The following is a 17,719-nucleotide window of genomic DNA, read 5'->3' on the forward strand; positions in this document are numbered from 1 at the left end:
CTGGTTTGCTTAGTTCATCACAAGACCAGAAGGAAGTGAGTATGTATGTAGAAGCCACAGTGGGGAACTTAAAAAAAAAATCCTTGCCAGGCCCTAGTGCCTTCAACTTTGAGAATGAAATAATATATTGTTTTACAAAACGAAAAAGCACCTAACTTTGGTTAAAATGAGCCTAAAGCCTCATGCTTGTTTTTCTTTAAGATGAGCTTCTCACCCAACAGATCATTGAGATAGCATTCTTTCTATGAAGAGAAAAAGTAGGGGAAAAATAGCTGCAAAGATACCTCAGGTCCCTGATATATGCCTTGCAATGTAGTCAGATTTCATTATTAAATCCATCCTCTTCATTTATAAAGTCTGAAATACTTTTGTGCTGATAAGCAGCTTTCTCAGATCTTAAGAACATTCTTTGTACATATATCCACTTTTCTCCTCCCACCAGAAAGAGATGGCTTCGCTTTTCAAATATATTAGTCATGCCTTAGCCCTAAATTTTGGAGAAAATATTCCAAAATATTCAGACATTGCTGCCCTTTCACATGACCTAGAGTGAACTTTCCAGAGAACTTCAGCAGCAGACATTTTTATGTCCAAATGTTAGTTACCCAGGGATTATTGTAAAATTGACTAGACAGTTCCTGGAATGCAGACTATTTGAGTGATTTTTGTTACTGTCCACCCTCCTTTCAGAAGAATGTTGATTTTTTGGAAAACTTAAGTAAAAACAAGATTCTAAATACCTCTTCTGCCGACTTAACTTACAAAAATCTTGTGCAAGAAGAGGATTGTGTTTCTGCTACAGGGGAGCACTGCCCCCAGCTGTTTCTTCATTGACATGTTAATGACTAATGTATGGAATATCCCATGTGGTTGGAACAAATTAGATACTCAGAATAAATACATAAGTAAGGCAAAGTTTATTTTACATTTTTCATATCACTGTGTGTATCTGAACCCAAATTTTTCTGGCTTTTTTGCATCTCCAGCAGGCATGATTTTAAAAAGCCTCATGTTTTCCATGTTTCCCTTGCCATACAAACCTAGACATATCTTTCTGCCATTGCTTAAATGGAACAAAATAGGTTTTGCTTGAAATAAAAACATAATTCTAGGCAATATATTCATTTTTTTCATATTCTCCCTAACAATGACAACTGTGATCTCTCCCATATTACCATGTCCTTCTTACTTTCATTCCATGTTCTGAAATACCATGTAATTCATATTTTATCATGGTAAAATCATTTCACTTTTTTTCTCAATCTTAAAATCATTTTTTGGCCATCAGTTCTCTTTGCTCTTCCATCTTTGTGTTTTTGTTAACATCTTCGTTTTCCCATCATTAATTTTAAATTCAGCTAATGCACCAAAATCCTGTAATTCTTTTCATTGTGTTTCTATTTCATCCAAAGGATTTTTCAGAATTTTCATCATATAATCAGCAGCATCTGTCATTTACATATGTCTGCTTTAATCTTCACTTCAATAATTCTTTATTCTTGGCTTTTATTGCTGTTCAATACTTTCAGAGGTCAGATCAGAAACAATGGTGACCAGGGACATCCTTCTTTCTGAAACAATGTTTCATTTAACTGCCATGTGACAGAATTGATTTTCCTTTTAACTACTAAGGTCACAGGTTGTGGTCTGAAAACCAAATTTTTAGACAGTCAAAACATATTAGTTCTTTAAAAATATGTAAGTCTTTAAGAAAAATAAGTATATTTTTTTTCCATCACCATTTTTGTATCTCTATGCATCTACAACCTCTAAATTGTCCATCATATAGGTATACTAAAGTTGGTATTTTACCATGTGTTGCAGTGGTGGGATTCAAATTTTTTTACTGCAGGTTCTGTGGGCATGGCTTGGTGGGCATGGCAGGGGAAAGATACTATAAAATCCCCATTTCCTCCTGATCAGCTGGGACTCGGGAAGCAGAGAATAGATGAGGCAGGGCAAGTCAGAGGTATTCCGAACTACTCAAAATTTGGCTACTGGTACTCAAGAACTGATCAGAACCTGCAGAATATGTTCCTCTGAACAAATTACTCCATTCCAATTTTCCGATAAGCTCCAATTTTCATATGGTAAGTCCATTGTTTTATAAGTCCTTTGTCAAATGTTACTTTATGCTCATTTGGAGCATACATTTCCCATTATTAGACTTTTGGTCTGATGCAAAGAACTTCCACCTCCCATATGTCTATCATAATCATCACCCATTCTTAGTTTTGGTTGTAATTGGCAATTTATATACAAAGCAATTTCTCTGTTTAGTGCCCACTGAGATAAATTCTTCACCAAATTTTTGCAAATCAAATATTTTTTTCTAATATGCATTTCTTATAAACAAGCTATTTCTTGTTTCAATGGTTTAAAGTACTGAAATAATTCATTTTTGAGGAACATTTGCTCCATTTATATTCAACATTAGGCATCTAAAATCTATATTTATGCCAAAAAAAAAAAAAAAAGAAGCAGCATAGGATGGGGGATACTTGGCTCATAACGATGTCTGTGTAAAAAATCTTGGAACAGTAAATGACCACAAACAGAATATGAGTCAGCCATGCATTATAGCTGCAAATGGCAAATGAAAATGTAAACTGTTTTTACAGAAGTGTAGTTTCCAGAGAATGGGAAATAATAGTTCCACTTTAATTTGTATGCTCTTTCAGTCCTGAGCATCAGCTTTTAACGAAGTGTTGTAAATGCAGTACCAGACAAACTAGAACAGAATCAGAGAAAGGCAGGGAGGAAAAAAAGGTGGTTAGAAATTAAGCCTATGAAAAGAAATTGAGGAAATTGATGATGTTTAATTTTAAATAAAGATGATTATGATGGTGTTTTTCAAATACTGACACAGAAATCATACAATTCCCCATTGTAGAGTGCAGTACACAGGCAGGTTCAGATTCACTAAAAGAAAAAAAAACCTCCATTCAATAAGAATAGTTTGGCAGGGAGCCAATTTCTTAAAATGTGGGCTTCCACCTTACTGGCTAGATAGTCATGTGTCTGGGAAGTTTCTATTTGGATTCTTGGTCTGAGAAAGAAGTTGGACTTATTGGCCTAAATGACTCTTTTCAAGATTACAATACTACATCTTCTTGCCTTTGTTTGAGAACTGGAATTATAGTTCATGAAGTCATATACAGTGGATAATTCTCATTCTTCTCATTATTTCTTTGATTCTAATTTCTTTAAATACATTCTAGAAAATACATTTCCTTAAGTAGCACTTAAACTTTCATACCACCCTACAGTGTTTTAAAGCATTCACTGGGCTCTTTACAATGTCAACATATTGCCCTCAATAATCTGGGTCCTCAATTCATTGAGCTCGGAAGGATGGAGAGCTCAATCAACCCCAAGTCTATGGCAACCAGGCTATGGGCAAAGTTTGCCTGCAATGCTGCATTCTAACCACTGCGCCACCAGGGCTCTTAGAAGAAACATTATAGAAACATACACTTTATTTTAGCCAAGAAGTTATGCATCCCTAAAGACTACTACTTTAAATGGGATCAATATATTCAACATTTCCCAAGCTGAAGCTCTGCTAGCTTGGAGTGATGGGAAGTGTATTTCAACACATTTGAAGGCTGTGAGATTGACATATGAACGTGCAATTTGCTCAAAAACAAAGATTTTCAAGCCAGAAGGGAACAGTCAGTCTTGCCATATCTATTAAAAAAGAAAGGACTCTCCATAAGTCAAAATGCTTCATACCAGTTTCTGCTAACTAATTTAAATTTCCAATTCATGTATACCTTATAACTATGTGTAGATACTACACGTGAGCAATATGGGTCATCTCAGGGTAATAAATTGAGGGAATTCGTTAGGTAAATTTCCAGATAAGGCATATATTACATAGTCTTTAATAATCCATATTTCTTCTATCTTTCTTATTCTTAGGTATTCTTAACTATTTTCTTCCCATGCCAATACGGTTAGTTAAAGCTCTCTAATATGCTTTATAATATTTTTCCTGAGACATTTTATCCTGCAAATGTTTACATATAGAGAATTGACACCAACTAACAACCCAGGAAAACGAGATGCAAGTAATGTTCTAGTGTTCTCAGATAGAGACATTTCCTTTGGATGAAACAGGAATATATTAATAGGACAAAGGAACTGATGATCTACTAAAGCAGGGCACTGTAAATTGATGCGATGTATTGTGTGGAATTGTGGCTTCAGGAATTACCTATGAAATTCCATAACTGACAATTTAATAGTAATGACAACCAAGCTATTGTGAGTTTCTTTTAAAATTAATTACATTTATGTTGTTTTTTTAACAGAATTGTATTTAGCCTTTTCAATTCATTTTCAGTTCCATTTCCAGTTTTGAAGCAACTCTCCAGCTCTATTTCCTCCAAAATAGCACATGAGTCTTTAATATTGGAACCAAGAAACTATGGGCTGTTTAGACTCTTCCAAGATTACCCTAAAAAAAGGAAAAAAAGAAAAATGTTGCTAATTAGATGAGGGTGGAAGGAGCAATAAATGACCTTTCTCCAAAGTATCTAGTAAAGATCCTGAATCCATTGTTGCAAAATACATTGGGATTTTGATTTAAGACCTGAAGATGATATCAGTAGATGGCACTGTATTTGCCCCCATATCTAATACTCAGAGGGAATACCATTGCACAAGATAAGGATATGGTCTCATCCATTAAATATGGAAGGAGCTTGCCTTGTCCCTGCCTGTCCTCAGCAATCAGCTCCTTTTGCTTGCTGTTTGGGGATTGCAGATTAGTGAAATACATGAATCCGGATAGAAGGGACTCTGCACTCATGAGCATGTGAGAAAGGAGTGGATCATTATGTATTAGTGCAGATGGTTTAGAATTTAGAATTTTACATTCAGAAATGTTTCAGTTAAAACTGAGGAATAAATCTTTAAAATGGGACACTAAAATTTTTCCATGTGGTGCTTTCAGATTGCTTCGGACTACAACAGTCAGACTTTCCAATGAACAACTGTTGACTGTTTAATAATTTTGTCCATTGGAATTAATGGAATTAATTCATGTTGTTAATTAATTAATTAATTAATGTTGTTCTGCTAGTTATTTTTTATATTTTCTGAGCTTTTGAAGGTTGGCCTTGAATGCAATCTACCAAAGTGCTAAGTCACAGATAAGCATTAATGTAACTTACCCAACCACCTTGCCTTTCAATATAGCTTCTCACTTCAGGATTTCTGTTGATTGTTTCTGTGAGTATGTTTATCTGACTGCGATCTCCATGAGTTTTCTTTATAAAATTCACAAACAACTTCACAGCAACAGCTAGAAAAGCTCTTTCTGGCTCTAGCTCAGGATTTTGACTGATCCAAATGCTGCTGAGAGATTCTGCTACTTCTCCAAATTTCTTTATCTGTAAACATAGAGTGAATATTTCAAAAAATAAAATGCAACTACTGTAAGACAACAGACATTTAGGGTGGGCAACAGGTCTGATTCACTTTTAAATTTGAATCAAACATTTATTAATAGGATCAAATATCAAAATTATTTGATATTTGACAATCATAATGCTTAAGGTATTTCAATTAAAGCTTAAAATTGTCTACATTTCATGAACCAACCAGTCCCTTCTTAGGAAAAAGCTGCTGAAGAGACAAGCAAATAAGATATAATAATATCAAAACTTGACATGAGATCTTGGTGGAATCATCTTCTACTCACTAATTTTAGACTGAAAGCCTAACACAAAGACAATCAACATAATTACATTGAAAGTGAGAGATACACAAGTGCCAGATTATTTTAAAATGTTTACCTTGGAACAAGTTCCTCTTAAGAGGGGGTGACTATCTCTGCTTTTTGAATCAGCCCTGCCTAATAACAGTCAATCATTACAACATTCATATTAGCTTTTTGGGGGGGGGGGTTTCATTCCAATACCTTCATCTATTTTTTAGGCTTTCCCAGGATTGATCTTGCCTTGTTGTATTGTACTCTCTGAACCTTGATTTCTGATACAAAATTCTCTGTTTGGGTCTCTGGGTTGAGTCTTGACTGCCTTTTTGTTTACTACTGTCAATGGAGGAGTGCCCTCCTGGCTTTGGACTTGAGTCATTGACGTCTTGCTCTGGTTTTTATATTACTCCTGACTAAAGCTAATCACTAGATAATAAAAATGAAAGTACAAGGGTTATGGATAAAGTATCAGAAGATACTACAGCATCCTTTTTATTGCTGCCTAAAATAGCAAAGGAATGAAAAATAGAAAGTGAAATAAGAATTGGAAGAAATAAAATAAGATGAAAGAACAGGGATATAAGTGGCAACTGTGGTGCCTTGAATCCTATAATTATTGTTTGTTATATTAATCTGTTGATTTAAATAGATCCCACATAGGTCTAAACACCATACTGCTCTTGAAAATGTAACACCGAGTCAGAGGTGTGTTGCTGCCGGTTGGATGTGGTTCGGCTGAACCAGTAGTGGAATTCAGGCCTGGGTCGCAGAATCGGCAGCAATCCAGGCCTGCCACACCCCTGAACTGGTTCCCTCACTGTCACTTGGCTGCCGCCTTTTTGGATTTTAGTGCATGTGCACAGTTCACTGTAAATTGTTCTGCACATGTGCAAAGAACAATTCACATTGAAGAGCCCACAGCGCACATCTGGTGCATGTGTGGCACACGTCTGGTGCACATGGGTTGCTCGTGGGTTGTAAACAGGCAATGAGGCCAGCAGCAACCCACCCCTGTACAGAGTAGATAATAAACCAGCATAAAATAAAACTGTTAAGATCCACATCCCTAGAGTAACAGGGACAGAATTGAAATGGAGATTGGTGATCAGATGGTGAATTTTGGCTAATCAAATATCTGGGGGAAAAAATCATGAGATCTCTCACATGTATACTGGACAACTGGTTCTTGTTAGTAGACTGCAGAAACTGAGATTTTTGTGATCAAATTGGCTATGAATCACGGATTCAATTCAGCTGCAATGTAGTCTATTCAGGGATGTCAAACTGGCAGCCCATGGGCCGGGTGTGTCACACGCAAGCCACGCCCACCCCAGTTCCGTGAAGGGGAAAAACATCATGAAATATCATCCAATGGCAATGTGACATGACGAGTTTGACACCCGTGGATATGGACATAAGGCTCACTGAACTTCATTTCTTAATCACTTTTGGAAATTGCTTCTTAACTGCTTTTTAGCTATTAGGAATCCTCACAATGATAAGTTTTAGAGCAATGAGTAAGTTTCTCTCAATCCTTGGTGAAAGACTTATTTTTTTAATGAAAGGGAAAAAGGGCCACTAGAACATTGATTTTGGGAAGTTACAAGTGGACTAAGGGTTCAGATGGATTTGAAATAAGATTTTGAAATTAATTATAAAACTCAATCCCATGGGAAAGAAAGAATATTGAATTCTTTAAGAAACGATAGGATAGCTTTGAAAATTGGGCACTAGAGGGAACTAGAAGGAATGAAAGATTATAATAAAAGGAGAAGAACAGTTAATTTGACTTACTAATACAGAATGGAACAAAATATTTTAACATTGGACGGATTGAAGAATATTTGTGAACAATGGACCAAAAGTTAATTTTAAAAATCTCTGCCATTATAGAAATGCTATGCTTAGAAGATATTATGGAAGAGGAACAAGTTTTATCAGGCAAGGCTGAGACTGATTTAAAAGGATATTTTAAAAGGAAAAGCTATAAAATACTACACTGGATATTTATTTGTTTGTTTATATCTCAACTTTTTTAATTTTATGAATAACTCAAGATGGTCAATACCTAATACGCCTCCCCCATTTCCCTACAACAGCAATAACCCTGTGAGGTGAATTGGGCTGAGAGAGAATAACTGGCTCAAGATCACCCAGCTGTCTTCCATGCCTGTAACTTCTTCTTCTTGTGCCGTATTCGCCATCGGACATTGATGATCATGTTGGTGAGCCTATTTTTATCAACAGTCACACAAAAAAGTGGTGTTGAGTTTTGTCCAAACCAATCCCTTAGATTTTGAAGCCATTACATTCTTCTTCTGCCAGGACCTTCTTTGCTATCAATCTTTCCCTGGAGGATTAAGTGATGTATGCCGTATTTTTCTGGGTGTTGGATCACATGTCCAAAATATTCTAACTTTTCTTTTTTATGGTTTTGATTATTTTGCTTGGCTTTCTCCAGTGGATTATCATCTCCTCATTTCTGATTTTGTTAACCCAACTTATATGTAACAGCCACCTGAAAATCCATATTTCAAATGCTTCCAGTCTCTTCAAGTGGCTTTCTGTCAGAGGCCAACTCTCCACTCCGTAGAGCAGGATAGAAAAGATGGAACATTTGACAAGGCTGGTTTTCAATCTTAGGCTTATGTTGTGACTGCAGAAGGCCTTTTTCATTTTGAAGAATGCTGTTTGTGCTTTCTCTATCCTTGTTTTTACTTCAGTAGTCATGTTCCAGATTTCATGTAATTAGAACTGAGGTACATGATCCTTTCAACTTTTTCTAGTGGCATTCCTTCTGAAGTTATTGGTGGTAAATTAATGGGTTGTTAGCTTAAGACCATGATCTTGGTTTTTCAGATATTAAGCTTCAAGTTGTATTTTTCAGATATTTCAGTGACTGTTGATGAGGAACTGAAGATCTTGCTTACTGGCAAGCAGAACTATGTCATCAGCATATCTTAAATTGTTGATCCGAACACCATTTACTTTGAGGCCAGCATCTATGTTTTCTAGTACTTTGCTGAAAATTGATTCAGAGTAGATATTAAACAACAGAGAAGACAGAATACAGCCCGGCCTCAACCCTCTTCATATTTCTGCATCATCTGAGTATTTTTGGCCTAGTCTCACATTTGCTATCTGATGCCAATATAATTTTTTTATGATTCAGATGTCTTTGTCCTCTAGTCCCACTTGTTTTAGGATTTGTAATAGTTTGCTCTGTTTTCTTTTATCAAATGCTTTTTCAAAATCAATGAAGAACATGTAAATACTGTGACTGATATCTCTACAACACTGTGCAGCAACTTGAATGATGAATAGGGCATCTTGTGTAGCAAGATTGCTTCTGAAACCAAATTGTGTGCTACTTAGAAGCTCCCCAATTTTTTCGTATATTCTTGTGTGAATTATTCTCAGGAATATTTTCAGGGCATCACTCATTAAGCTTATTGTTCTGTATTCAATACACTTCTTTGAATTAATTTTGGGGGGATTGTCACAAAAGTTGACTTTAGCCAATCGTTTGGTATCTTTTCTCTTTCATATAGTCGATTGAAGAGCTGCAGTAAAAATTTCTTCCCATTGCCTTCTAGCAATTTTAAAATTTCTACTGGACTATCATCAGGACCTATGGCTTTTCTTGTTTTCTCTATTTTTATTACATGTTCAGCCTGCTTCATAGTGATGTTTTGTTCAGGTGTTATGTTTCCCATATCGATATCATCCCTAGTGTCCTCAAAAAGTTCTACAATATATTCTTTCCATCCTATTAGTTTTTCATCCTTATCTAAGATAATTTTCCCTCCTTGTCAACTAAGTTGATTTTCTTTTTGTAGAGGCCTGCTGCTTCTTTCACTTTTTTGTGTAAATTGAAATTATCATGCATGTGTTCTGTCTCTTTTATTTCTTTGCATCTCTTTGCAAACCACTTTTCTTTTGCCAGATGAATTTGTCTTCTAATTGCTTTCTGCAATTCATTGTATTTTTTGTTATTTTTATAAGAGCTTTTTTCATCCATAAGATGAAGAATTTCATCTGCCATCCACTGTTGTTTCTTGTGGTACCTCTCTCTTGGTTTTGAGTTTGTTATCTTTACTATTGCATTTTGCATTTATTCCAATTCACTTCTACATCTTCATTATTCAAGTTATTGGTTTCTCTTAAATAAATTTCTAGTTCTTATTTTATCTCAACTCCATGCCTATAACACAGGACTGGAATTCACAGTTTCCTGCACCTTAACCACTAGACCAAACATGCAAGGAAACTGTAATGTCTTAATAATTAAGAAGGATGTACAAATAACGAACCAAAATAGTGGTCTGGTTAGCTTTCCTATATGGGACTGACAAAAGAGACTTTTGTTAATGTTTTGAAGGATTTTGTGAGAAAGGACATAGAAAAAAATGAAAAGCGGGGTCTAGGACATTATATGAAGGGATGAAAAATTAAGATTCTTAAAGTAAAAGGAAGGGATAAGGGTTATTTTATGTGATTACGGTTATATAGGTATATTGTTAACACTGGTTAAAATAAAGGGGGTGTTAAAGATTTGTTTATAGGTAAGAGACAAGATATTGGGAAGTACAGATAATTTGTTGTATTTTAAGAGAAGATAATAAGTTACTAAAATTGTTTATACCTGTTATGGAGGGGTGAGTTACTTCTTTATATAGTTCTTTTACTTTTTTACTATATCATTTTTATTTCTTTTCTATTTCTCTTTCGCACTTGGTTTTTCTTTTTATTCTTTTTTTAAAATTTGAATTAATTCATAACTTTTTAATTGTAACATTCAACAAAATTACTATTTTTTAAACAGAGCATAAAACATATCAAGCTGGGACAGATCAAAGCAGCCAATATAAAATGCTTTGCATCCAAGAGGCCACAAAAATGTATTCTGGCATAATTTACATCTACATAGATAACTTCTATTATTTAATGGTAAGCTGAAACTAATGGACTTTGACCACAATGCTTAGGAAGGTATTTACCTTTTTTCTGCTTTCCTCTGCAATCACTGCGTTTATTGGGCCCTCCATTTCTGCATTGTACTGATCTCCTATAGATGTCAGTAACTTGGCAATAGCAACTGGATCAAAAGTGCTTGCTGAATCAACTGTTGGTTAACAGAAAGCCAATACAGATTTACAGGTTCTTTCCCTATACAAAAATATTCTAATTCAATTTCTATTCCATTTCAATTCTAACCCCTTTGACGTGTCCCATATGACATTTTGCCTACATTTTAAATTTAGCTAAAGAGAAATTAAATTTCCTTATCTAAAAAAAAATACAGGTAATTCTTAGGTTAGAACCAATTGTTCAGCAGCTATTTGAAGTTATGAAAATGCTGAACAAGGGTGGGCGGGGGGGACTTGCAACCAGACTGTGCAGTTGCAGTTAATGCAGCATCCTTGTAGTCGTGTGATCATAAATTCTGACATTCCCTTCTGGCTTCCCATTAGTGAGGTCAATGGGGGAGCTGCCAGGAAGCTGCAAGTTGCTCCTGCTGGTTTTCCACTTGCCTATGCTCTATAGCAGGGCTCTCCAACTTTGGGAAATTTAAACCTGGTGGACTTTAAGTCCCAGAATTCCTCAGAATTCTGGGAGTTGAAGTCCTCCAGGCTTAAAGTTGACAAGGTTGGAGACCCCTGCTCTATGGTGCCTAACTACGGCAACTTCCCAGTCCCCCTATGGCACCAACATACCTTCCAATGCTTTATAGTGCCTGGCTGTGACACTCCCTCACCCACCCATAGCTCTCAACCAAAGTTCTTACCTGCTATCCTGCTTCCCTGGAGCTTCACAGGTTTTGGGCCTATGAATAGAACAAAGTTTTCTCAGAGAACAAAATGAAAAGGGAAATCACCTAGAGAAAAGAAGAAGTAGAAAGCTCACTCCACTAACCCTGCTTACATAATTGTGAAGATAAAAGCAGTGGAAGAAAGTTAATAGATATTAACAAAGTTATAGATACATTACACAGATAACCTCTTGGTATGTAATTATCGTAAACCTCAAAATGTCCCACACCATGCACAGACTAATTTATCTGCTTCACAATTGAAGCAGATTGTCTGAGACAGCATTTGGTATCCCTCACGCAAAGATTTTACAGGTGAGTGCATAGAATAAACTGATATATTTGGTTTCTGTTTCAATTTTGGGGACAATTCTTACATTACTGTTTGATTTGGGGACTGCTTCTATTCACTTTCATGTCTTACCACACTAACCATGATATCTGCAAAGACTGGACTAAATGGCCCCCATTTCCTTATTACCTACAGGTGTTCCTTTTTGCAGCTATTACACAGAAGAATAATTAGCAATAACAATAGCACTTAGACTTATATACCACTTCATATTGCTTTACAGCACTATCTGGGCAGTTTACAATGTCAGCATATTGCCCTCAATAAACCGAGTCCTCATTTTATTGTCCTTGGAAGGATGGAAGGCTGTGTCAATCTTCTTCCTGTATACATTTATTATGTTTTATCAATAGTAATAAAATACAAAACAGAAAAACAAAACAGAAAAAGTCAATCTTGAGCCCCATCAGATCGAACTACGGGGTGTGAGCAGTATGAATACATACATACATACATACATACATACATACATACATACGGGGTATATATATATATATATATATATATATATATATATATATATATATATATATATATATATATGTGTGTGTGTGTGTGTGTGTGTGTTTGTGTGTTTGTGTGTGTTTGTGTGTTTGTGTGTGTTTGTGTGTGTGTGTTTGTGCTGATAAATAAATAAAGGTAGACTAGTATAGGTCTATTTCAAGCTATTTAGCTCTTATCAGCTAGCCATACCCTTACTGGGATTTGAACCTGTGCTGTATTACATATTAGGCAGTTGTGTTAACCACTAAGCCACAAGGTTCTCTTCCTTTATCAGCTGAGCCAGGGAAATAGGTATGTATTTAGTGTCACAACCCCTGGTATGCCCAAATATATATAATGTGTTCGATATATCTTATCTTTCCTGCTCCTGAATCATGAGTTTAGCAGTTTAGGATTTTGAAAACTCGTCTGACTTTGTTAGAGGTCTGCTTATGTTTAAAACCTGCTTCCTCAAAGTCTCACCATCAACCATCCCAATTTAATATTCTAAATATGTACTTCAATACAAGTCCCGTTTTCCGCATATAGCACAATTCATGATTAGTCAAGCAGGGAAGACAAACAGAACTTTGCTGAAAATGTTAGCTCCTACAGCAGAATTAACAACATCCAGAAACTTTATAGTAATATACATTTACCTGTGGAAATAATCAAAACTTATTGTAAAAGAATAGTACCCATTTCCATTGTCTCAGCCATCCATAAGTCAAAAGGGGCAATAAGCTATGTTGCAGGCAAATAAATACAATGTAACTAAAAATCACTAAAAGCACAATTAGCCAAAACAAAGAACTGAAACCGATCAACCTGGCAAAGGAAATTTAAAAAGACAAAACCTCTATGCCCATGCTTCCCTTCACCTACAAAGAGATAACTAGACACCATATACAAGACAGAAAATAAGCCTACAGTTATAGAAAAAAATGATTAAAATTTCCCCCTGGCCATAATGATACAGTGGAACAGTCAGGTTCTCATCCACCCCATGCACAAATGATTACATGCACACCCCAATCCTCTGTAGCCTACCGCCAAGAGCTATCCCTCTTTGCTTATGAGATTAAAGGGGTCACTACCTTTCTACCAACAGTGTGCCTTGCATCTCATTTGCAATATCCTGACTTGGGAAAAAACCAGAAAATTATTTTACCAAAACCAACTAATGTTTTAATTAATAAGCTGTAGATTTAAAACACAACTATTCAATTTTAAGGATCGCAGAGGCACAGTGGCTAGACACTGAGATTGTCGATCAGAAAGGTTGGCAGTTTGGCAATTCGAATCCCTAGTGCCGCGTAACCAGGGGTGGGTTTCTCGCCCCGTTCCAACCGGTTCGGTTGGAACGGGCCGGCGGCGTCCTCGTGCACGCGTGCGGTGCACGCATGCGTACTAGCATCTGCGCGACACTCCAGCTGCTCCTGGACGATCGCGCAGGCGCTGTATGCGTCCTGCGCATGCGTGGAAGCGCAGAACTTGTCAAAACCGGGTAAGGACCGCGGGCGGGTGGGCGCGCCCTTCGCCGTTCCCGGAAGTTACTTACTTCCGGGTTCGGCGACCAACCGGTTCGCAGGGACCGCCGCGAACCGGTTGAAACCCACCCCTGCGCGTAACGGAATGAGCTCTCATTACTTGTCCCAGCTTCTGCTAAAGTAGCAGTTCAAAAGCATGTAAAAATGCAAGTAGAAAAATAGGAACCACCTTTGGTGGGAAGGTAACAGCGTTCCATGCGCCTTCGACATTTAACCATGCCAGAGATGTCTTTGAAACGGAGTTGAGCAACCACCACCACCCCCGAGTCAGGAACGACTAGCACATATGTGCAAGGTGAACCTTTTCCTTTATCTTTTTATTCAATTTTAAAACTTTGTTTTGGAGTATTATTATGCCTTAAGAATGAAGTTTTTGATATAACAGACATAGTTCAGAATTAAGAAGCAAGTTCTTCTTGCTTCTTAAATGCAAGAATTTTTTTAAATTTGGTTTTAATAAATATTTAAATATTTATTTAAATGTAACTGATTAATTAGATGACAGATGGCTAAAATCCTTTAAAATTAGTGGTTTCCACTAGTGTTTATGCTCTATGGCCTAAAGAAACTAGTTTTGGTCTCGAACAAAAACTAGTACAGGTTGCAATTTTTTTTTAATTTTTTTTTTGCTCCAAGTAAGAAGATCCAGCAGCTGGTCCTGCCTTCAAAATTTGGGAAATACACAGCCATCCCTTTGCCCTCCCTCCCTAATTTACTTTAGGAAAAAACTCTTATACCTTCGAATCGAATTTTATTTCCATAGTCTAGCTCCAGGCATCGATCAGTTACTTCTTCCCGTGGCTTCTTTAAACAATTACTTTAGGAAAAAACTCTTATACCTTCGAATCGAATTTTATTTCCATAGTCTAGCTCCAGGCATCGATCAGTTACTTCTTCCCGTGGCTTCTTTAAACAAAGAGTAGTAAACAAGGCTTCCACAATTTGTTCTGTTTGTTCTTCAAACGTCATTGAGTTATTCATCTTCAGGTATGTATTTCAAAGTTATTTTTCTAAGAATTGTTTCTTCTGTTGCCTAGAAGAGATTGAACATAAAAAGTGTCCAGCAACTTCCTTCATTTACAAGTCAGAACGGGAATCATAACTTACGGAATGATTTATGTTTTCTGTGATCTGTAGTCCCACCATCACCGTTTTAAGATATCGTCATCTATAATAACTACAAAATATTAATTACCAGAAGCATTCAGACTATCAAGTCTACCAACGTTTTCTCTTCTACCATTCAAAATACTCAGTTGAGTAAAAGGAAGTAGAATTTTATATTCGTTATTGTATGCATAACCTTTGGACTCCAAGGCATTCTCATGTCGTTGCCATAGCAATAATATCTCTCATTAAACAGATATCTATTTTTTTCAACAATTGTTTCAATTATTCTAGATGCATACTATACATCTTCCATAAGTCCCCTTCAACTTTATCTTGACCCCTAATAACTTTATGGATCCATCTATTGGTATGTAGCTTTTATTGACAACAATGTGAAACTTATTTGATACTGCCTCCCCCCCACCCCCGCAAAAAAAAATTTTGTATCCTTCTAACCGGGAGTTCTCCTGCATTACCTTCAGAGATCAGCTAAGCTTGGCTCAGCACTGTTATCTACTTGAATTTCTAGATATATATTTTATTTTATTTTATTTTATTGGCTGCCTGAATGAGTGAATATATTATGCTTATCACAGTTGAGAAATATTATAATCCTTAGATGTTAACATAACCATGAAACAGAGGCCTTCACACTCTTAGGACTCCAGGCCCAGGGATATAAACAGGTCTTCAACGCCTCCTGAACATTGCCTTCTGAGAGGCATTTCCGAGGAAGCAATGGCAGATTGAGGACAACTTCACTTTTAGTGGAGCCATTAGCCATAGTGGAAAGTGCAACCAGTGAATCTAGATTAAGGAGAAGTTTTGGGATTGTGCAGAGTGTTTCTAGCAGATGTTCCCTATAACAATAGTTATAATTTGGAAATTTAAAAAAAAGACTAATTACAATGTTGATTTTGGAAAGCTTTTAAATCGACGAAAGGGGTCAGATTGACTGAAAAGAAGATTTTGAAACACAAAAAAATACCTGCTGTGGTTTGTTTAAAATATTATTAAAATATATAAAGATTTTAAGAGTAAGAAAGTTCTTCCTGGAAAAATGTTGTAGGTCAGGGGTGTCAAACATGATGTCATTGAGGGCCCCATCAGGGTTGTGTTTGATCTTGGGGGGCGGGGAAGGGTGTGGCCATGGTGGGCGTGGCCAGCTCAACCTCACTTGTGTCGGGGCGCCTGTGATGGCCCAAGTGCTGTGCCAGCAGCTCTCCCAAGCTCTATCTTTGTTGGCAGAGGCACCCGGGGGCCGGTCCATTTTTTGAGTAAGTGATAAGGTATGGTATTAAAATTAAGAGGCGATGTAAAAAAGATGATAAATTAATTTGTGGGATGTCATTTCAAAGTATTAAAAATTAAAATGTTTAATACGTTATTTCTGAAGGATCATGAAGTTGTAAAAGCTCTGTTTATAGATATGAAATAACATATGAAAAGATTTTTTTCTTTGTTTTTTCTTTCTTTAGAGAAAATGACAAGATACTGTGCAAAGTAAATGAAAAAAGTATGAAATTGTTTTACTTGTTTTAAGTTCAAATGTGTATTATTTCTGATCGCTTAATCAACTGCTGCTGTATGAGATCTCATCTTTTATCTATTAACAAATAATATTCAACATTCAGAGACTTTATTATTTAGAGGATGAGATTTATGATGTAGAGAATTTTGACTGAAATATTAAAGAAGGTATTAAGTTGCTGAAAACATTTGTATTTGTGGTGGAGTCATTTCTTTCTATACTTTGCTTTTAAATTTTAATATTTTTCTCTTCCACTGATTTTTTCTTTTTCTCTCATCATTTTTCATATTTCTTTATACATTTCCCTAGTTTGTACTGATTTATTTTTGAATGGTTAAACTTTATTTTTTTTTAAATTCTTCCAAAAGGCCAACAGGGTCAGCACCATCATAATCTCAGAAGGAAGATATTCCAGAGGGCATATGTTATAACACATAAAGTGTATCTCCTGGTCTCTGGCAGCCGATATTCCTTGACTTGGCATTATTTGCTTCAGCTAAAAATAAGGCTTAAAACTCCTTTGCTTACTGGAATGTTTATTGTCTCTGGATCCAAAAGAACCAATTGCTAATTGGGCATCTGAACAGCCTCATTTGGTAGCCCTTTCCCCTTTTTTGTCAACAGGAGGAATATAGATATTGTGAAAGCTTTCCAGAAGGTCAATATTATGACCTGTCCATCAAAAAAAACTTTAAGGGGATGGCTGCAACTTCCCATGAAAGCAAGGACCAGATATTTTCTTTCCCCGAGCCATTATGTGCATCCTTCTCCAGGCAACTGGCTGCTTTCTACTTTCTCCCTCCTTTTCTCCCTGGGCAGTGACTTTTTGCAAGATTTCAGTCATTGCCAGCCTTATAAGGCAGGCCAGATTAAGCAACCAATGCCATATCAGCCAGGAGTCCATTTACTTCCTCATTTTTATCTTGTTTGAACTAGGTCTGAGATATTTACTCAAAGTCCTCTTTTACACCCACAGCTTTCTGACTTCACAACAGAGTGCCAAAACTTTTAATACTATTACTGTATATACTCGAGTATAAGCCTAGTTTTTCAGCCCACTTTTTGGGCTGAAAAAAGCCGCCTCGGCTTATACTCGAGTCAGTGAAAAATTTGCCCGAAATGGAGGAGAAAAAGGGGCGGGGCCATGCCGCTGGGT

The 17,719-nt window shown here is 36.4% G+C and overlaps 1 protein-coding gene across 1 annotated transcript; it reads right to left on the reverse strand.

The window, feature by feature from the left end:
* Positions 1–4,222: 4,222 nt before the first annotated feature.
* On the reverse strand, positions 4,223–15,188 carry LOC116509425 (bcl-2-like protein 15). Its single transcript, XM_032218583.1, has 7 exons — positions 15,118–15,188; positions 14,762–14,955; positions 14,660–14,731; positions 11,514–11,552; positions 10,726–10,850; positions 5,181–5,399; positions 4,223–4,462 (listed from the first exon to the last, which is right to left on the reverse strand). Exons 2-7 carry the CDS (start codon positions 14,901–14,903, stop codon positions 4,442–4,444), a joined length of 618 nt encoding a protein of 205 aa, XP_032074474.1. The 5' UTR covers positions 14,904–14,955; positions 15,118–15,188; the 3' UTR covers positions 4,223–4,441.
* Between the last annotated feature and the right edge of the window lie 2,531 nt (positions 15,189–17,719).

Source organism: Thamnophis elegans, chromosome 5, assembly GCF_009769535.1.
Source record: "Thamnophis elegans isolate rThaEle1 chromosome 5, rThaEle1.pri, whole genome shotgun sequence".
In the NCBI taxonomy this organism is placed as follows: domain Eukaryota; kingdom Metazoa; phylum Chordata; class Lepidosauria; order Squamata; family Colubridae; genus Thamnophis; species Thamnophis elegans.